Genomic DNA, 22,625 nt, shown 5'->3' with positions numbered 1-22,625 from the left:
TGGCTGTGGGCAAAGCTCTTCACTATGAAACTAGGATGACAGGCATTTGAAAGGCATTGTGTTAATTTACAACAACTGAAGAAAACCTCCTTCAGGTGACTTACTTTATCACCCATGTCATAGAGGAGGCAACTGTGTCTTGGGGAGGTTAAGTGAATGTCTCAGGGTCATGCAAATAGAAAGTGGCAGAGCAGAGACTTGAACTCAACTAAATTTGTACTCAACCAAAGGCCACATTGACTGTGAAATATCAGAAGGGACCCAAATTTTAATGCAATTAGAAATGTTCAGTCCTGTATTAACTTTCTAATACTATCACAAATAGTTGAGATAATCAACATAAGGTTTACTTTGGGCTCACAGTTCTAGAAATTCCAGACCATGATTAGGATAGCCTGTTGCTTTTAGGTCATGTCATGTAAAGAGTGGATGGTTTTGATTTGCATTTCTCTAAATGCTAGTGATGTTGAACATTTTTAAATATATTTTTTGACCACACCTATTTCTTTTTCTGTGAAGTGCTTGTTCAGTTCCTTAGGTCATTTATTGATTGGATGATGATGATGATGATGATGATGATTCTTTGGTGTTAAATTTTGTGAATTCTTTCTATATCCTGGAGATTAATGATCTGAGGTGCTGGTGGTAAAGATATTCTCTGTTCATATTCTTGATTGTTTCCTTTACTGTGAAGAAGCTTTTTGGTTTTATACCTTCCCATTTATTGATTCTTGATTTTACTTCTTGCCAAGCTATGGAACCAACCTAGGTGCCCTACAACAGATGAATGGATAAAGAAAATGTGGTATATATACACAGTGAAATATTACTTAGCCATTAAGAAGAATTAAATTATGGCATTTACCAGTAAATGGATGGAGCTGGAGATTATCATGCTAAGTTAAGTAAGCCAATCCCCAAACACCAAAGGCAGAATATTCTCTCTGATATGTGGATGCCCATCCCAACAAGAGAGGCAAGATTAGAAGTTAGAAGACCTAAAGACCTCCCACCAAGCCCCTCTTCCTAAAGGTATAACTCCACAACATGCACAACCACAAAAATGGGAAATTACACTCCATGTATGTATGATATGCCAAAATACATTCTACTGCCATGTATAATTAAAAAGAACAAAAATTTTAAAAAGGGTTCCATTACCACCCAACATTATCTCTTTGGGAACCAAGCCACAAACATTTAGGTTTTGGAGGGACATTTTGCTATCCCAAGTATGGCAAGTATGAAGCATTGACATACAGTTCTCTGTAGGTTAAATTACAGCAGAATTGAGCCTAAATTCCTGAGAAATTAAATTTTTGGGAATTGTACTATTATTAATGATACAGTTAATTCAGGTGTGCAATTGCTCTGTGGTGTTCGAAACAAGAGAAAAAAAATAAAACATTTGTACCTCAACTCTGAAGGAAGCAAATTATCTCTTGGACACAGCATTGAAGAGAGCAAAAAGTAGCTTAACTAATTATGTTGTATTAAATCATTACTTTTATCACAATAAAAGTTGAAACTGTTAAGCCACATTATACATATTTCTCCCAGATAACAATATAGGTTAAATATTATAAATATTTATTAACTTCATGCAATGGAGACATCAATAAACAAGAACATGAATAGATTTCACCTACTTTTGAAATGTTACTTGATCGACTGGCAGATCGTCCCGGGGATTTGTCATTCTGAAAAATAAAATTAGAAACTGATTAAAGAGGAGTGTGGCAATACTCTATCACTGAGAAGAAAAGGCACAGCTTGGGGTATTCATGTGACTGTTCTCAGTAGTGTTCCAACTGACTGAGGGAAATATTAATTGCTTACACAGAATGACTTTTCTCATCAAATTTTCTCTCTCCAATGTAGAGCAGTGTAGTTTTAAAAATATCCCAGTGAACATCTGAGCACTTATCAAGCTAGAAATATTTATTTCCAGGAAATGATTATATTATTTCTCCAGAAAGATTTGTGCAATTTCTTTGAAAATAAAATTAGGCAATGATAACATAGTCCTCTATTTCCCCTTCTGCTTTTGCAACCAGGAAATTCTGAGTAAATTCTGACTCTCAATGCCAGTAAATTCTCAATGCCAGATGCATGGTAGAGACACCTAGCTTGTGCTCTTCAAAAGTAGATTTGATTGGTCTTTGCTGTTATTTTACACACTTAAAAAATTTAAAATATTTGCTTTTTTAAGTTAAAATGTTTTCTAAATTGTAAGTTCTAAAATTTAAAACCAAAAAAATGTTTAAAACTTTCAAAGCCAGTTCTTTTAAAGAATTTCCAGATGGGATGAAAAGTAGTATGCAAAATGATTTCAAATAAAATATTTTTAAAAGTCATGCAATTTTAAAATGGAAGAGACCTTAAGGACTTGACCCCTCTCATTGGAAGGCCAGAGACATTCCATTTCCAGCAATCGTAGATCTAGTGCAAGCCAGACCAGCCCTGAGGCCTTCGGATTGGTCCAGTATATTTATGCTTTATACTCTGATAATTATCTGTACGTGGATAATCAACTGGAAAAATCAGTTTATGGGCATTATGCATTTTACATGTAGAATAAGGTCACAGTATACCTCTCCTGTAGAGAAAATGTTGGAAAAATCAGTTCAGGATACCTAAAATTTGTGAAGGATGTGAATCAACATTGTCATTGAAATATTCTTGTCACAGTAAATTTTTTTTTAACTTCTAGACTCAACCTCAAAGCAGACCTGAATAGACTACAGCAGTGTATCTTGACAGAGGTCATTTCTGAGGGCTGAGGGTCACAAAAACCCGTGGGGCTGAAATTGCCCCATGATGACTACTTGAGACTGTTTCAGAAACATGGTGCTGATGGGAAATGGCAGATGTGTCAAAGTGAAAAAAATAGCAGCTACACTCACTGCAGGCTGTGACTGAGTCAGGCATAGGCTTACAGAGATTCTAGCTGAACAGTCCTTTTTTCTTTATATGAAACATCATACAACCATGGATATCACCTTGGAGTTATTATGTTATTACAGACTGAGATGAGTCACTGTAAAAACAGCCATTCCTCATAACAACCCTGGGATCCAACTGGAGATGGATGTACAAGCTACCCACAGACCTCCCCTGATTAGCTTCTGCTGGGATGGGGAGAGACATTTTTTCTATGGACGTCAAAACTCTTCTTCTGGAGATTAGTTAACAAAGTCAACCCATCTTTTTAGGATTTTGACACATTATTGTGTATAACAGAGGTAAATAAGCCACAGAATACAGTAGGCTTTGGGGGTAGACTTGTGGTGGTTGCTATGTTTTCTGTATGTACACGGTATTTGAAAATGTGAAGAAGAAACAAGAATTGGAAGTATTGCTGCAAGAACCAAGAAGAAAAACAGGAAACTTGTTTGGTATTAAATTACTTGATTTTTTCAAATCAAACAGAACTTTGTGCTATTTTGAGAGAAAACAAGGAGGATCAGATTCACTTTGTAGTTGTCAGTGAATTCATCATAGGATTATAATAAACAGGTCACATCTATTCTCTTCATTGGCATCACTATCACTGTTGGTTACTAGAGTCACAATTTCCTTTCCTTTTCTTTCTTTCTTTTATTTTTATTTTTTTGTGGTAATGAGGATTCAGCCCAGGACCACGAGCATACTAGGCAAGCACTCTACTACTGAGCCACATGCCCAAACCTAAAGTCACAATTTTCATGTAAATATCTTAATTTCTTTGTCTTGCAATTCTGCCTCTACTATGATTAAATTCTGGGCATATGAAATTTAAGGATGAAAGTTCAAAATTTTTTATACACAAGGATATTAAGGAAGTTGATCAGCCTTGTTTTTGAAGGAAAGCATCTAGCACTTTCTCTCTTGGAAACCTTCCAAGGCGATCTGTCCAATTTGCTGCTAATTAATTGGGTGGCTTGTCCCATTACGGCTGCAATGACATATTCCTTTTTGTAGATTAGTCAATATGGTTGTCATACCTCATTATGATCAGTTTAAATACTTTACCTTAGATTAAATATAAGCTGTCTCAGAGTCTAACTAATCTTACTGCTACCCAAATTATAGTGACTTTGGAGGTCAATAACCAATAAGAGTTTCTGTCAGGTCTGCATTAAAAGTGCGGAATCTTGAGGCAGTAATGTTGGACCATAGCATGTCAGTCACAGCACACAGAGAGACGTAGTTTCATAATTATTTTTAAAACAATGTTGGACTTTTAGCATATCATTCAGAGCATGCAGAGAGAGGCTCATAATTTCACAAGAATATTTTTATATCTTCAAGAAGTTTCTAACTTTTTCATTTGATATATTATTTGCTTTATTTCATGGTTATTGTTATTGCTTTCAAATTTGATCTTTGTAAACAGAGTTGGATGTTTATTATCAACAAGGAAGAGAGATTAGCAAATGAGAAAATCAATACCAAATCTTATTTTAATGTATTTTTAATGTTATCCTCTAAATGATGTAGTTCCTTTAAAGTGGAATGGTCTATGTTAAAGAATGTGCGATATGGTTGGTCATGTATATATCTCTCTACACATGAATTCTTTGTATACTATGCTGTTTTTCCAAAGAAGGTGGTAAGAAAACTCAAGTTTTTTATGTAAATTGAAGGAGACACTAAATATTCCTGCACGAAGAGATCAATTTGAGATATCCTCATTAAATCACTGAAATAATGCTATTCTGTAGAGTTCTCCCCCATACTCCCAGGCTAAAAACTGAGTATTTGAAAAGAGGAAAAATTATGGTAATTTGGAGAGTTATCTGAAGAATTTTTTTTTGCTGGGGGGCGGTAATTAAAGCTTGGAATAAAAGAAACTATTTAAAAATTGTGACTTAAAAACAAAAAATAAGGGCAGTGAAATTGGATAATGTAATAAAATTTGATTAACATATATAAAAAACCCTCATGTTCATCAAATGAAAAGCATGTCTATGAAACATTTAAAAATATTTTTCTTCAGAAATTCTTTAACAAAATTTTCAAGCCAATTATTAGAATTGCAATTTTGAGAGGTGATAAATCAATCAATTGAAAATTAATTAGACTTTTATATAACGTTTGGTTTAAAGGAATGAAAACTCTCTGGAATATAGCCAGGAACTTTAAAAAACATCATACTAAAACCTATGGAAGCTGGGTACCATGTGGCACACCTGTAATCCCAGAGGTTTGGGAGGCTGAGAAAGAAGGATAGCAAGTTCAAAGCCAGCCTCAGCAACTTTGCAAGGCCCAAGGACCTAAACAACTTGGGGAGACCCTGTCTCTAAATTTTAAAAAAAGGGGGCCAAGGATGTCACTCAGTGGTTAAGTGCCCCTGGGTTCAATGCCTGCTACCAAATAAATAAATAAATAAATAAAACATCTGGGAACAATGGATGTTGTATCCAGATTAAAATTTATGACTATAAATGACTTCATTTTTAGAGAACATAGTAAAATAAAATGTAATGAAAATAAGATAATAAAACATAAAATCTTTTATTAAATGTATTGAATTGACAAGTAGAAAAAGATTTTCTTAAAGGAAGCACTTTGAAAATAACTGCAAAATAGATGAACTTCCCATAAGACTTATTAAAAGAAACAGCAAAAATATGTAAGAAAACAAGAAAAAAGAGAAACATAATCATAGACACAAAAAAGATTAGAAAATAATAGAAGACTGTTACCTGTAACATTAATATAACAAATTTAAAAATCTAGGGGAAATAAATGCCATTTTAACATAATAAGAGTTTCTGGAATTTTTCAAGAACAAGAAGACAGAAACTTGAGAAAATAAACCAAGAAAAGACTGAAAAAGGAAATGAAAGTCTTTATGCACCTATGCAGGGTAAGGTCATGGTGATCTCATGACTAATGTTTTTCTTACTATTAAGAACACGTAATTCCAATATTATTTATGTTATTTTTTCCATAGAAGCATAAATTTCCCTAATTCATTAATCTTGTGTAAATGAAATTTTAAATATTTAAAGAGAAAAGACAATTGTCCTTTGGTTTAATTTTGGAATAAAGATGCAAAACTTTTTTTTGAAAATATTAGCCTGTATCTAAAGATCACTATATATCTTTGATATACCAGTAGTGTATATCATAATCCCACAGAATAAAATAAATAAAATGTATTCCAGTATTTCCTTATGAAATCTGTCAACATAATTCATCAGATTAATACATTGAAAGAGACAAATGTAGTTTGTAAATAAATGCTGAAAAGATACTTGACAAAATTTATAGGTCTTATTCTAATAAAAGTCCTAAGTAAAACAAGAAATGACAGAAACCCTGTAAAGTGATAAAGATGATATTTTAAAACTGAATACAAAATATTATTCTAAATGGTAAAATACCAGACCTATACACATTAAAGTAGTTATATCAGGGACATTTGCTCTTGCTATTATTATTCAACTTGTTGGAGTTTCTTGCAAAAATAATAATGACAAAATGAAATATTTAATAATAAATATATGGAAAAAGAAGTGAAAAAAAAAACCATCCCAATTTTCTCTTATTGATGACATGATATTATAGAAATCTCAAGCATCACTAGTTAAAGAAAACTACTACTACAGTTAATGAAATTTCAGTATGGGGGTTAGATTCAGGATAACTGCACCATGGCAGAGCCTACTAGGTTTCCTGAGATGCATTCACCCCTTCACCCAGAGTAACTGGATATAAATCTTCTGAGTGGCATTCTCTCTCTCAGTATTCTTTCTCTTACAGGCTGTGTGAGAACAAATTCCCTCCAAAAAGAAGTGAACAGAGCTAACAATTCTCAGTTTCCTCCATGTCACATAAATCTCTCATACAATTTCTTCCAAGGTCACTTTTGCTCTATGTTGGTATGCAAACTTTCAGTGAACCAGAATTCAAGTGCCAAGCGGTGGAGCTGAATTCTCTTGGGTTTTTGAATGGCCATGTGATGAAGAGTCCTCTACCCATTAGGAACATACACCCTAAACTGTGGTCAGAGAGAAAGAAATTGACATTTATTTTAAGCCATAATATTTATTTATTTATTTATTTTGATGATTTTATCTTTCTTACCCAGGCGTGGTGGCGCACGCCTGTAATCCCAGCAGCTCGGGAGGCTGAGAAGGGAGGATGGCGAGTTCAAAGCCAGCCTCAGCAAAAGTGAGGCACTAAGCAACTCAGTGAGACCCTGTCTCTAAATAAAATACAAAAAAATAGGGCTGGGGATGTGTCTCAGTTGTTGAGTGCCCCTGAATTCAATCTCTGGTAATACTACCACTACTATTACTAATAGTAATTTTATCTATCTTAATGGAAATTCTATGAAACCAATAGCTTTCTCTTAATATTAAATATCCAGAAATGTAATAATAGAATTAAAACCATAAAATACTTAGGAATCAATTTAGCAAGGAAGGCATAAAATCTTCTTTAAAAAGACAAAATATAAAATTCTACTGAGGAGTATGAATCATGACTTAAACAAAGGAAAACAGCATTCTTTGGTGGGAAGATAATTTAACAAAATTTAATTACCATAAAATTGACATAAAAAAGGCAATAGCTCCAATTAAATCTCCAATGGAATTTATTTTAGTTTTGGGAGAGAAGACAGAAGATGGAACTTTGTGTGAAGAAAGAAAAAGAATAACCAAGAAAAATAGTCCATAAAAGAGGATGTATTCTTCTGGTAGGCATCAAATATATGAAGTTATTGTGATTAAATCCATTTGGTATTGCCATAGGAAATTAACCAAAAGATCAGTGTAATCCAAAGTAAGGACTCCAGAAATAGATCAAAGAATGTCACAGACAGCAACATTGGCATTTCCCAACAGTATTAAAGGACAGCTGATATAATGAGGGCTGCTGGACAAATGGCTACCTAGGTACAAGAAAAGACAGACCCCACCACATATCAGGTACAACCAGAGACCCCAGATGGAACAAACCTTCTGTATTAACAACAAAAACCTTTGAAACAAGTTTAAATTACAAACTTAGTCTTGGGGTCAGGGAGATCTACAAAACTAGGCAGGACCCAGAAACTACACATCACTCTTGTATTCGATTATATTCTATCTGAAAACATACCCAGAATGAAAGTAAATAAGCAAACAAATTCAAAAACAATGCCACAAAGAGACTGATGGAGTTCAATGTCTATGATATCCAAACAAGTTTTGCCTATTCATTAAAAAAGCAACAGAAAGAAACCCAAAAAGAAAAAAACTTAAACAAAAGAAACAGAAATCCACTGAATAAAGGAGTGCAGATGGTCAGATATATACGACAAGGTGTTTAAAGTCACAAGCAGTTAGGAATATGGAAGGTAAGGTAACCAGATGGTGCTTTATATTGCTCTTGCTGGAATATAAAAGAGTGATCACCACTGCTGGCTGGTGGGGACAGCAAGGAAGAGTATCTAAAAAAATCCAAGTAGAAATGTTAATTTGCCCCAATACCATTTGAAAAAATACCTGGCAATATCTAATACTAAAATAACATTTTATGCACTATGCTTACTCCTGGGGAATCAATGCCAGAGAAATAAATGCACTAGTGCATAAGAGTTTGTGAATGAGTAGGTCACTGAGGTCAATTCTCAACTGAAAAAGATCTGGGCGTGAAGATGTGCCCATTGTTAACGTAATATGTCTAAGTTGAAACGCATCTTTTTAGATTCTGCTCTGGGCTGGACTCTGTAAGCAACATTTATGTTTTGTTATCTGGCTCCCTACCAAGTTTTGCTAGTAGGGTGCTCTACAGGGAAACTGGAAGACTAGAGATGGAAAACAGCATTCAGTCCCTTCTTTGTGCTTCCCATTGACTTCTCGTCTGCTTCTTGTGTTCATGAGCATCATCCTAGAAATGCTTCTTCCCCCTGAGAGCTGCAGATCCCTCCTGTAGAAACAACTAAATACCATGTACAGTTTTTCCCATGCCTTCTGCAACCCCCAAACTGGGACATTGCTCTTTGTACAGACATCGGCTCCAGCCAGTTGGTTCCTTCCTGAGAGTCTGAGTTTCAGTTCCATGGGACACTCCTCCAAGTTCCTAGTAGTTCCAATTTCTCTCCTTTATACTCCCAGACCTAGGGAGGAGGGTTGCTTCTACAATTCCTATTTTGATAATATCTTTGTGTCCTTTTCATTCTTTTCTCTTGTATAGGGAATGGTCTTTTATAGCCAGGCAACAAATCTCTCTGTTAAATTCTCTGTTGTAAGGTTGTTGTTTCTCTCTCCTGATTAATAAACAACCCTCATTCATAGAAATATAAACATTTTATAGTAAAACTCATACCTTAAAACACTATGCAGTGTTGAAAAAAAGAAGAATGAATTGAATTCCTGCCGTTTGACACAAAGGAATTTCTATAAGGTAATACTGAGTGTGAAAAGTAAAACGTTGAGAAGTAAAATCATGAGGTATAATGTGATTCTTAGTAAAACATAGCAGGACAGAAGTCAGAACCTCTCTAAACATACACACACATACACACACATATTTGTATATAGACATAGATTTCACTATATGAGTATGCAAAATGCCGTGGGGTATACATAAAAAAAATATGTTAACATGAGTTTCTAGACAGTGTGACGGGGGAGCCCAGAAGGAGTCCAACAGACAGGCAAAGAAGAGGAAGGAAGAGGTAAGGGGAACAGTCCCTTAAAAAGCAAGAGAACATGTTGGGTCCCTGCGTATGTGAGTTTACATACTGTTGTGATGTTTTTACAGAAATTATAATGCAAGTATGACACTGCATCTTTCTCCTGCCAAAGGTAATATTCATCCTACATTATTAGATTCAAAAGGGGACCATAGAAAAATGGATTAAGGGTGATTTCATTTCTTTTAAAACAAATAAGAAGAACCTCTATGTATGTTCATATCTTCATGGAGAAACAGGTTTGAGCAGACATATACTCATCTACTATTGGCTATTAACACACACAGTATATTACCTTCTTTAAACATCTTTTTGTGTATAATTTTATTCATTTTGGTAGTCTTTTTATAAAATATAATTTTAAAAAATAAAAATGACGAATCTTATTTTTCATAGAGTAAATACTGTAAATCATAAACGTGTACGTGTGTGTGTGTGTGTGTGTTGTGTACAAGTAGTCAAAAAGAGCTGTATGAAACTTTTAATGTTTATATTCTCCAAGACAGACCAGAACCTGGAATGTAAGGGCAGTAAGTTATTTAGTCAAGCCTGATGGGTGGATAAAAAAATTCACAGGATTTATGGTCATAATAATTTTGTTATAACTATGGTTCTTAGAGTTAACCGTGTAACCATATGTATCATATGCCTTCTCTGGTCCTGGCTTGCTGAATTTGCAAAATGGTCATAAGAATACCTTCATGGTTACCTTGCTGAATTTCTGTTGAAGCAAAAAGGATAAACTTTACATGAGTATGTTCTGAATTTTGGAGTCAATTTCAATTGCTGGATGAATATAAACTAGGATTACTGGGATTTTTAAACTTGAATTTGCCAAATATTTCTGAGGACATTTGTAAGTACTCACACTTATTATTGTTTTGTACCACATAGAATTTTCTGAAAACTCTTTTAATTTTTCTTAAACACAAATGTTATCATCTCCTAAATGCAACTGTAATGGAAAAATTTGCTGACTTTATCTAATTTCTCCTTCACTATGTAAAGTCTAGCAGTTGAGACCAGGAAGCACAAAATTTTAAAAGTACTTCTGTACAACTTTTGGGGGTTTCTCCAAGTGAAAATCTAATAACTAATACTTAGGGAGTTTTCTCTAAGTGAAAGTACTAACCTTACAAAGACTCTTCCGTACGATGAAGACAGACATTACAGTCATCTGATCTTTGATATAGAAATGTCATGTATTTACACATTTACTAATTATAATAATGAATAAAAATTTTATTTGTTTTTGGAGATGGCAAACAATTGTACTGGTTAGAAAATAATATAAAAAATCCTCTGATAGAGACTGTGATACCCTCTCTTTAAAAATCATGCACAGGTATGTCCTTGTTCTGCCCACTGCTAAACGAAAGCTTATCTACTGATAAATCATGCCATTCTGAATTAGTTAGTAATTGTAATTCCTAGAATGAGATCAAAAGATTTTATTTTAAGTTTCCACACTCCAGTACTGAAAATGTTTCAAACTGAGCCTCATTTGGGTAAAGGAGAAGAAGAAGAAAAAAAAGAATATAGTAAATAGTAACTTGATCACTGGCTGAATTGTCAGAGCACCAGAGAACAAGTCCTGAGGGTTTAAACTCACACATCCTAACAGTCACAAAGGGACAGAAAGTAGGGGCCATGGTTGCTAATCTGCAGAAGGTAATGATTTCACTTCAATTGCTTGTAAAAATAGTTACTGCTTTTTCTTCACAGTATGTAAAGTCAGGTTACCATATACTCATGCATTAAGTGAACAATTTCTTGTTAAACATTTATACAGAATGATTTATAAGTAGCTTTGTTTTTTCACAATTCTGTTTTATATGATTATATTCATACAAAAACAGGAAATTTGCCACATCTCTGGTATTCTAAAAACACGTTATTGACAAAAATTGTTGCTTTTCTTATTAGTCTAAAATTTTCTACTGGTCATGTACATTGTCTCATGGTAGTCTTCTTAATATCACCCAAAGAAATATCTAGCAGTACTTTCCTTTTTGTATGTTTTGTTTTTCAAAAAATATATATCCTATTCCTTATTAATTGATTGAATTTTTCTTATAAATACTAACATTTATCTAAGCTTTTGGCTCTTTAATTTTTCTGTCTGGGAACCCTGGAGTTTCCATAATAAAGACACACATTCTCTTTTGAGTTTCAAATGTTATTTTCACAAGTCTGTTCCACATATTGTATTTGTCCCTTCAGATCCTTCCTGCTCTGTGGGCAGGAGGTACACCTGGGTGGGTCCCAGGAGGCACACCTGTGAGGATATCAACTCTGGCTCTTTAGCTCCAGGCTTCCGGTTTCAATCTACTGATGCAGAACTCAGCAGGAGATTATAAGAATGGAAGATTAGGGAGATTCGAGGAACCTTTCTCTCCTTGAAGTGTCACTACCTGCTGACTGTGTCCCTAATTGGATTTTTCAACATCTGTCAGGTAGCCCTCTGCTCTAAAGCTTCTCTGTCTCTATGTCCTAGAAAATGCTCCTTTCCTAGCCTGTTCAAGAGTGTGGGTAGCATTTATTTACTGGGTGGGTTACTCAAATATCCCTTGTGTTTTCTCTAGACTCTGTTCACACCCACTGAAAATGAACTATTAACTGTCCCTGAATTATTCAATTTGGAAGTGTCATCAGTTTCTTTCTAGACAAGCCTGATGAATAGAAGTAAAAAAAAAAATCTTTAGTATTTTTGTGAAGCTTTATTATTAGTAATAAGATTAATTTTTTTGCTTTTTTTGTCAAATTAATATCTCAGAAGATTACTCTGAAGATATGATTATATTTTATCAACTGGGTCTGCCACTGCTTGAAAAACCTATCAAGTAGCTTTCAAATCAATTTGTATAAGAGTTACATTGTTTTTCCACACTGGTTTAATTTAACCTGGGGGACATGTTTGTAAATCTGTCCACATATTAGACACCAACCTTTTAAATTTTGTGGCAGGGTGTGGGGTGTTTTCATGGGAGTTTCTTCAGCTTTCATGCTAGCAACTTACCTACCTCATATTTCTTAATATTGGGAGGCTGTATATATCAAATTCTGAAAAAGGATTAAAAGAGTCTAAGCTTTAATAGTGCACGTGCACACACATGTGGCTCTGGGATGAGAGAATAGAAAGTTTTTGTCCGTGGCAAACTAGACAACGACTCCTTTACCTGTAAGCACAATTTTTTAAATATTAAAATTTGTAATTCGAGGGGCTGGGGTTGTGGCTCAGTGGTAGAGTGCTCGCCTAGCATGCATGAGGCACTGGGTTCGATCTTCAGCACCACATGCATGTAAAATAAAGATATTGTGTACACCTAAAACTAAAAAAATAAATGTTAAAAAAATTGTAATTCGAACAAAATATGCTTTTAGGGAAACGATGACCCACACACATCTTGGTAATTGCGCCTTCTGTGGGGGTGGAAGAGCTTCCTGTCCCTGGGGCAGCTCCAGGAGCCCTTTAGTTCTATTCTTCACCTAACCTCTGTTCCTGCCCCTCACTCCATTATTCCTCTCTTTTTCATCCCTCCCATTATCAACAGCCGATAAGGAAATAAGATGCATTTTATCTTTGGGCCTGCACATTCTGGTTTGATGAAGCAGCTGTGGTTACAAATGAGATCCTCCTAGTTGAACAGTTGGAAACTGTGGATCAGAATATGCCCACATTCCAGGTCTCCACTGCCATTTCTTAGGGTCCTTTTTTTGACAAGCCTTTGCTGTTATGATAACACTGGCCCACAGGAAGTCTGGAGTTGGAAATCTTATTCTTCATTACTATTTATTTGTTTTGCTTTTTTCTGGTGCTGGGGATCAAACCCAGGCCTTGCCTGTGCCGGTGCAGTACTCCACCACTGAGCCGTAGCCACAGCTGGACTCAAATCTCAAGGCAGTTATTTCATGGAATCTTGTGGGGAGACAGCATGAAAATCAACCAAACGAAGTCTGCATGAATGCAAATTTCATGCATACATGAAAAAGAAAAACACAGCTGGATTACTTCTAAATTATTAATCCTATTGTAAAAACAATTTTGACATACACTCTCCTTTTATCTTACTTTCTGTCTCTCCATTGTTACAGAGTATTCCCTTCTAAAGCTGCTTTGAAAAACAAACAGAATTTAGCCCACTCTGTAGGCAAGAGTTTAAGAATTCATTTTCACTATTATGAGACTCATTATTAGACAGTTGACAGAGGGTAGGAAAACAAGTGACCTCTTAACAGTCCATATATAACTTATTCACCTACCTACTCTTTTCCATTAAGGAGGAAAAGAAAAGAAAATGAGTCATTATTTAATATAGTTTTATGATGATCAATAAATAGCACCTTTTCCAGAATGTCTGGGTTTGAATCACAATCACATCACTATGGTGTGATCTTGGGGAAGTTATTTACATATTCTGACTTCTGTTTGTTCATCTATAGAATGCTGATAATCATACACTCATCTCAACTTTGTTGTAAGAAAACAGGGATAATATATTTAGTGTGGACCATAATGGCTTAAACAAATTAATCTTATATTTTAAATGAAATTTTAACCTTAACTCTCTATAACCTGTACATCATTACATTAGACACAGTCTGATAGAACAGATTGCAATTTTTTAAATTTCTGCATGCATTTTTTATTTGAAAGAATTAAAAATTAGTTGAAATTAGCTTCAGAAGGACATTGTGAATCGTTTCTTCATAAAATTAAAGCTACATTTTCAGATTTCACCTGTGGGTGGTGGGGGAGATGTGGAACTCTGACTTTAAGAGGATAAGGTGGGTGTGGAACAGGATGCCTGCCTCATCCTGTCAGTAGCCTCAGTGGACATTGGCCACACCTGGACAACTGTGAGAAAGTATGTGACTACCACAAACCAGTGGGAAGAGATGATTTTATAGCTATCAAGTGAGACATCAGATAGTAAATATATAACAGGCACAGTAATAATAGTAAATAAGCATAAGAATGAATTCCCAGTAAAATACACATGGTTCAAATTCTAAATCAGTGCAAAATTCACTAGTTAGCTGAGCTTGTGCCAGTGACTACTTTTCAATGTCTTATGTTATTCTTTCATTGAAATTTTTAAATATTTGGAAATATAATACATACACGGATCAGGAGGTTTTATGGCATATTCTCAGTAAGTAGAATTAATTGCAAGAAGTGGCCTCAAAATGAAGGTTTTAGTTACTCAACTTCCACACACTCCCAAATTCTCCACCACATACATAGATACCATTTCAAATAAATACATAATGTCAGTAAAAACACAGTGCTTGCTTTGCAAACTCAAAAGCTGTAGAAATTCTGCAGCCCCCAACCTTAACATTATTATTGCCCACAATTTTAATCAGATAAAAATTCTGGAAACTTACTGCTAATGGATATTGACTTAGGGGTAAGTTTATATATATTATCCTACCACAATTATTTAATAAAAAATTTCTCAAAAAAGAAACCATATTTCAGTTACGTTGTTATTTTTTTTAAATCTAACACAATATCTGCCTGAAATATCACAGATATTTAATACATGAAATAGAACTAATTGGTAATTAATTCTGTATGTTTGCTTCAGATAGATACTAGTAGTCATTCCTGAGAATAATAGCAAGTATATGGTATAATTTATATGCTATTTAATTCACAAATAATAATTTTTAATATTTTTTTGTGAAATTTATAATAAAGAATAAAAAGCCACACCTGTTTGTAAAATGTCAAATTATAAAGTCACAAGTACAAAGCAACACTGGATTCATTTTGGTCATAATATATTGTTTTTTGGACTTCATATACAATTATAAGCTGCAGTGAATCTATCTTAGTTGACTCTCACCAGCAAAGTTATTATTTTTAATATCTTTGTGCATCTTTCAGTTTATAAAGTATTTTTATGATCTCATCCACACAGATGCCAAAATATCACTTTAATCTTTGTGAAAATCACTGAGATCCAAGATATGCACATATGTTCACAAAAAGAACAAGAATCAATGACTATTTATTAAAGACATTTGAATTTCTCATAATGGAAATAGACTTTAGGGATAAGACATAATAAAACATAATAAATTAAGGGCTAGAATAAATGCTGAAAAAGCCCTACTTCAATATCTCAAAAGTTCAAAAGGCATTAATACTTTTGACCATAAACAGATTTAAAAGAATTAATGAATTTTCAACTAAGACTCTATGGAATGAATAAAAATCAACCCTTCCTAGATCTCTACTTATAATGAGATAGCCCAGAGAACAATGCAGTTTCTAAAATTTTTGACAAACATGAAAAAGCACAGAATTTCATCAAGATATACAAGAAGATGGACATGTGCTATCATCAAAATATTGGTGGTTCAAAATTAAAGCAGTGCTAATAAATTTGTTATTTATCACTAAGAAGATTCATGTGCTTATATAACTAGGTTTCTAAAAGTCTTTATGGAAGAGTAAAATTGAATTTTGTATGATGGCTCTTAACTTGGCAACATGTTCTAAATTTGGTAACTTTGATGTAAAAAACAAAAACTCCAAGCATCTAATATATACAGTTACTTGGCTCAGCCCTCATTTTAAAAATTTGTTTCAGCATGTAAGAGATACAATTTTATGTTTAGTTGTGCAGAGTAGCTTGCAAATTGCCTTTTTGTAGTAATAGGTAAGAGTCATTTTATGGCTTTTCTGGTAATGATATTGACTGTTCTAAGATGGCAATGCTAAACAGAATTAAATTATAGTCAAATTGGAATCAGGCAAACAGAGAAATATAAAAATCTATTATTTCTATATAAATATAGGCAGAAGCTTAACCTACAAACTTGTATAGAGAACTATTCATGTTAATACATTCCCTTTGCACAGGAGTCCCAAGGACATGTGAATCCATCTGTTTTCGAAGTGGTGTTGACTCATTCCTGCTAAAGCATCTCAATGCTCATGATTGGTGCTTTCAGGATGAATGGGAAAATCGCCTGTGAGCATCTGGTAGTTGGTGGCAGCCATGTGCAAAAGCCCATGGCCAGCAACCGAGAGTGCACAGCCTGCCTAGGTTTGACTTGATTATTGAACAGTATCCCTAGGTCCATAAGCTATTACAAACTGAGAAACATTTTATTTATGGTCGTTCCAGATGAGAAAATTAGTACATCTTTTCATAAAGGCAAATAATCCCATAAGATTTTAAGCTAATAATGTATGTTAATCTGTAATGTCACTAGACACATTTAAACGTTATAGAGTAATATAACATGAATATTTTGGTGAGAATTTGATATTTTAAGTATTTAAAAAGGAGACATAAAAATAGTGATATGAAAGAAGAAAATAAAGCCAAGAAAAAGCTTAGTAAGAGAAAATAAACAATAAGAATTTAACTGATAATAGATACTACATGTTCCATTCAAAAATACTTAAAGTTAATTTAAAAATTTCTCTCTGTAATTGTAAGGCAATATAGAATAGAATGTCATAACCTAAAATCTCAAGTTAGAAAGCTCCAAACTTGAATTTTGGCTTTCTCATTTATTGTTTAGCTCTACAATCAGGAAACTTACTTAATCTCTCTGTACCTGTTTCTACAACTGCACAAAGTAAACTCTAATAGTACTTATCATTAAATACCATTTAAAAAAATTAAATGGCATGCTTCATGCAAACTTTTTAACCTTACATATAATGAATAGTATGCATTTCTTTTTTATTAAATTATCATGATTAGTATGACATAATTTATTCTATCTTTTATGGGCTCTAATAATCTTCTAATAATGTAAAATTTTAAAAATATAAAAGAGAGTCTTGGGTGAAGCTCAGTGATAAACTGTTTGCCTAGCATGTACCAGTCACTAGGTTTGATCTCCAGCATCTCACACACATATAAAAAGAGAAATAGAAGCTAAGCTATTATATGTCTTTTTCCTTTTCTCTGTTTAAAAGATCTTTATTTCTAGAGAAATTTTACCTTCACAGAAAAATTAAGTATAAGGTATATAGATTTTCTCATGTACCACCAGATCCCAGCCAGCCCTCACATTTGAAGAACATACTCCGACACATTATCATTCAAAATCTGTGGATTACTTTATGGTTCATTCCTGATATCATACATTCTCTTGGTTTTGGCAAACATATAATGATGTGTCTGCCATTTTAGTATCATAAAGTCTAATTTCACTTCCATAAAACTCTTACTCCTCTATGCATCTCTGCCTTTCCCCCAATCCCTGGCAACCACTGATGTTTCTATAGGTTTGCCTTTTCTAGGATGTCACATAGTTGGAATCAGAGAGTATGTGACTTTTTTTTTTCAGATTGCCTTCTTTCACTTAGTAGTATGCATTGAAGTTTCCTCTGTCTGTTCATGACCTTCAATCTCATTTTTAGGTGCTAAATAGTATTCCATTGTTTGTATGTACCACAATTTTATACATCCCTGCATCTTAATTATTTCCAAGTTTTTGGCAACTGTAATTAAAGTTAGCATAGACACTCTTAGGCAGGCTTTGATAGAACACACATTTTCAATTCATTTGTGTAATTACAAAGAACAAAATTTCTGGATCATAGACAAAACTATGTTTAGCTTTATTAGAAACTGCCAAACTTCTTTTAAATTGTGTTATTTCACAGTTCCACAAGGAAAGAATATGGGGGAATAAATGTGTTCTTCCACATCCTCCAGGTTTGTGACCATACCAGTCTACAAAAGCTTAAATCCACATAAAGAAACCCACTTTCCACAAGTTGGAAGATCCAGAAAAAAATGGAGAGGTTTCTGGTCACATAAAACCTACCACAGGTGAACCAAGACACAGAAAGCATAAACAGGCCCACAATAAGTACAGGCTTTGAATCGGTAATAAAAAGTCTTCCAACAAAGAAAAGCCCAGGACATGGTGACTTCAGTGGTAAAACTCCATGAAACATTTAAAGAAGAACCAACACCACTTTTTTCCTTTCAATATTAAAAAAAAATTGAAGTGGAAGGATTTTTTAAAAATGCATTCCATGAGACCAGCAACATTCTGATAATAGAACGAAATAAGAATGCAACAAAAAAGTAAACTACAAACGGATATCCTGTAGAACATAAATGCAGAAATCCTCAAAAAAATACTAACAAACAGAATCTAACTGTACAGCAAAGAGATTATTAACTATGATCAAGAAGGATTTATCCCAGGGAGGCAAGGATGTTTCAACATCTGCAAATCAACAAATGTGATATACCAGATCTGAAGATACAAACAAAAAAGGTATGATCATTTCAACAGTTACAGAAAAGGCACTTGATAAAATTCAACATCTCTGCATGATGAAGATTCTGAACAAATTAGGTATAGAAGGAACATCCTTGACACAATAAAGGCTGTATATAATAAGCCCACATATAACATCAAACAAATGGGAGAACCCTAAAAGCATGTCTCTAGGGGTTGGAATAAGATATGAATGTTTTCCAAGTGCTTTCACCACTTTTATTCAACATAGTACTGAAAGTCCTGTACAGAGCAATCTAACAAGAGAAAGAAAGAAAGAAAAGAGAAAGAAATTGGAAATGAGAAATCAAATTGTCACTGTTTGCAGATGATATGATCTTATATGTAGAAAATTGTAGACTTCACCAAAATCTATTAGAACTAACGAACAAGTTCAGCAAAGTTGCATGATGCAAAATCAACACAAAAATCAGTAGCATTTCTATACTCTAATAATGAATTATATGCAAAATAAATAAAGCAAACAATCTCATTTACAATAGCTGCAGGAAAAAAAATGCCTAGGAATAAATTTAACCAAAGAGAGATGAATAATTTCTGCAATGAAAACTGTAACAAATGGGAAAATATCCCATGTGCATGAATTAGAAGAATCAGTATTGTTAAGATATTCATACTTCTGGGCCTGGTGGTGCTATCTGTAATCCCAGCAATTCAGGAGACTGAGGCAGGAAGATTGCAAGCCAGCCTCAGCAACTTAGTGATCCTTAAGCAACTCAGTGATACCCTGTCTCAAAAAATAAAAAGGGCTAGGGATGTGGCTCAGTGGTTCAGTGCTCCTAGGTTCAATCCCTGGTAAACCACACCTCAAATATCCATACTACTCAAAGAAATATATAGATTTAATACAATTCTTATAAAAAAATCATGACTTTCTTCATAAAACTAGAAAAAATTCTAAAATTTGTACAGAACTACAACCCCCCCCCCAACAACCACTGTAGTCTTGAGTAGAATGAACTAAGAAAATCATTACTTTACCTAAGAACATAGATGCAGAAATCCTCAAAAAAATACTAACAAGCAATTAACTGTACATCGAAGAGATTATTAACCATGATCAAGTGGGATTTATCCCAAACTATGCTACAAAGCTGTAGTAATCAAAACAGCATAAAAATAGTCACATAAACAAATAGAACTATACAGGCTTTAATTAAACCTAAATTTTATAGCCAACTGGTTTTCTACAAAAGTGCTAAAAACACACATTGGGGAATGATAGTCTCTTCAATAAGTTATATTGAGAAAACTGACTAGCTCCAAGCAGAAGAATGAAACTAAATCCCTACCTCACCATATATAATAACCAAATCAAAATAAAGAATTAAATGTAAGACCTGAGACTATGAAATTTCTAGAGGAAATGTTTCAGGACATTGAAATGAATAAGGATTTGTTGAATAAGACCCTTTAAGCATAGGAAATAAAAGCATTAATAAGCAAATGGGATTGGATCAAGTAAATTCTTCTGTGCAGCCAAAGGAAACAATCAACAGGATGAGGAGGTAACCTACAGAATGGGAGAATACATTTGCAAATAAAACAAAAGCAAAAACAAAACAAAACAACATATATATATATATATATATATATATATATATATACACACACACACACACACACACACACACACACACACATATCATATTATCTTATATATTTGCGAATTAAATATATATAGTATATATTTTGTAATATATATGGAATAATATCCAGAAAATGTAAGGAACTCAAACAATTAGATAAGTCAAAGATTTTTAAAAATCTAATTAAAATGGGGGCAAATAGATACTTCTCAGAAGAAAAAATACATATGCCTAACATACAAGTGAAAAAATGCTTATAATTAATTTCAGGGAAATTCAAATCTAAACTACAATAAGCTATCACTTCACTCCACTAAGCATAGCTATTATTAAAAAGACTAACAGTAACAGGTGCTGGTGAGAATGTGGAGAAAAGGAACCCTTGTACTCTGTTGGTGGGATGTAAATTAGCCATTGTGGGAAAAGAGTGGAGGTTCCCCAAAAAGTTAAAAATAGGAGTCGATCCAGCAGTCCCAGTACTCTGTGTACATCCAAAGAAATGACATCAGTGCAGTGAAGAGACATCTGTACTCATCTGTTCTTTGCAGCAAGGTTTGGAAACAGCATGCATCCATCAACTGATGAAGGATAAAGAAAATGTGGTATTTGTACACTATGGAATAGGATTCAGCCACTAAAGAGAATGAAATCCTGTCACATGTGGCAATATAGATGGATCAAGAGGATATTACATTTTATTAAATAAGCCAGGCATAGAGAGACAAATATTGAGTGATCTCACTCAAGAGGAATAAAAAAAAAAGACAGTTTCATAGAAATTAAGAGTAGAATAGAGCTTACCAGAAACTGGGGAGAGTAGTGGGGAAAGAGTGATTGGAAAAGATTGGCCATTTGTACCAGCACAGAAAGTAGGAAGGAGTTTGAGGAGATAGCTAGGCTCACCCTGATTTGAATGTTACGGAATATATACCGGTAGTGAAGCATCACATGGTACCCAATAAATATGTACAACTATTTAATAATAGTCAATCAATTAATAATAATAGCATCAATTTATAATAATAATAACATCAATTTAATAATAATAACAGGAGAAAAAGAAAAATGTGCAAGTTTTTGAACAGTTGCTATACCAAAGAAGACAAAGATATGGCAAATATTCCCATGCAAACATGTCAACACCGTTAGTTATTAGAGAAACACAATTCAAAACCACAATGAGATATTGCTGCATGCCCATTTGCAAGTCTAACATTTAAACAAATATACAAACAAAACACGGACCTTACCAGTGTTGACAGAGCATAGAGACACAGGAACCCTCACACCCTGTTAGTGGAAAGGTATGAAAGTGCAAAAATAATTTAAATTTCTTTTTTTTATTTTTCTTTTTTCTTTTATTTCTTTCTTTTTTTTTCAGTTTGGCAATTTCTTAAAAAGTTAGAAATATACCTACCCTACGACTCATTCTACTCTTAGATATTTATCCAAGAAATTAAAGTATATATGTATATATTCAGGCAGACTTGTACACAAAATTTCACAGGCACCTTCTTTATTACAGCAAAAGATCTGGAAACAATGAAATGTCTTTCAAGAGATAAGAAAACTTTGGAACATCTCTATCAATGGAATCCTATTCAGTATTAAAAGAGAATGAAGTACAGATGCATGCAATAGCATGACTGATTCTCAAAATAAATAATCATGTTGAATAAGAAAGCCAGACAACCCCCCCCCCCCAAAAAAAAAAAGAGTAGACACTTTTGTAATATTCCAAGTCTAGGATGGGATGTTCAAATTCTAGAACATGGAGATTCCTCCACAGTGATTGAAAGCAGATGAGTAGTTGCCTGAATGGCAAGTGGGTTAGGGCAGGATGGAAGAATTATATGGAGATATCAGGAAGTCTTTCGGGGAAAGAACAGATACGTTATGTTGATTGCAGCAATGGATTCACAGATATACAGATAGGTCAAAATTTAACATCTCATTCACTTTAAACATTTGCAGTTTATAGCATGTCAATTATACCTCAACATTGCTGTAAAAATAAAATATTACATCACTCTTCTGCTCATGGCCCTCTATTGCTTCCTCATTAG

At 33.8% G+C, this 22,625-nt stretch overlaps 1 protein-coding gene across 9 annotated transcripts in view; it reads right to left on the bottom strand.

Annotated features, from left to right (window-relative positions):
- Positions 1–22,625, bottom strand: part of Marchf1 (membrane associated ring-CH-type finger 1) — a 732,725-nt gene that overhangs the window by 147,871 nt on the left and 562,229 nt on the right. For all 9 annotated transcript variants that reach the window (XM_048791729.1, XM_048791736.1, XM_048791735.1 and 6 more), the window contains one exon: positions 1,650–1,700. In XM_048791729.1, coding sequence (XP_048647686.1) covers positions 1,650–1,700 — 51 coding nt within the window. The remainder of the gene's footprint in view (positions 1–1,649; positions 1,701–22,625) is intronic.

Source organism: Marmota marmota, unplaced genomic scaffold, assembly GCF_001458135.2.
Source record: "Marmota marmota marmota unplaced genomic scaffold, marMar, whole genome shotgun sequence".
In the NCBI taxonomy this organism is placed as follows: domain Eukaryota; kingdom Metazoa; phylum Chordata; class Mammalia; order Rodentia; family Sciuridae; genus Marmota; species Marmota marmota.
Note: the sequence above shows the minus strand (reverse complement) of the source record. Positions and strands in the feature narration are given on the sequence as shown.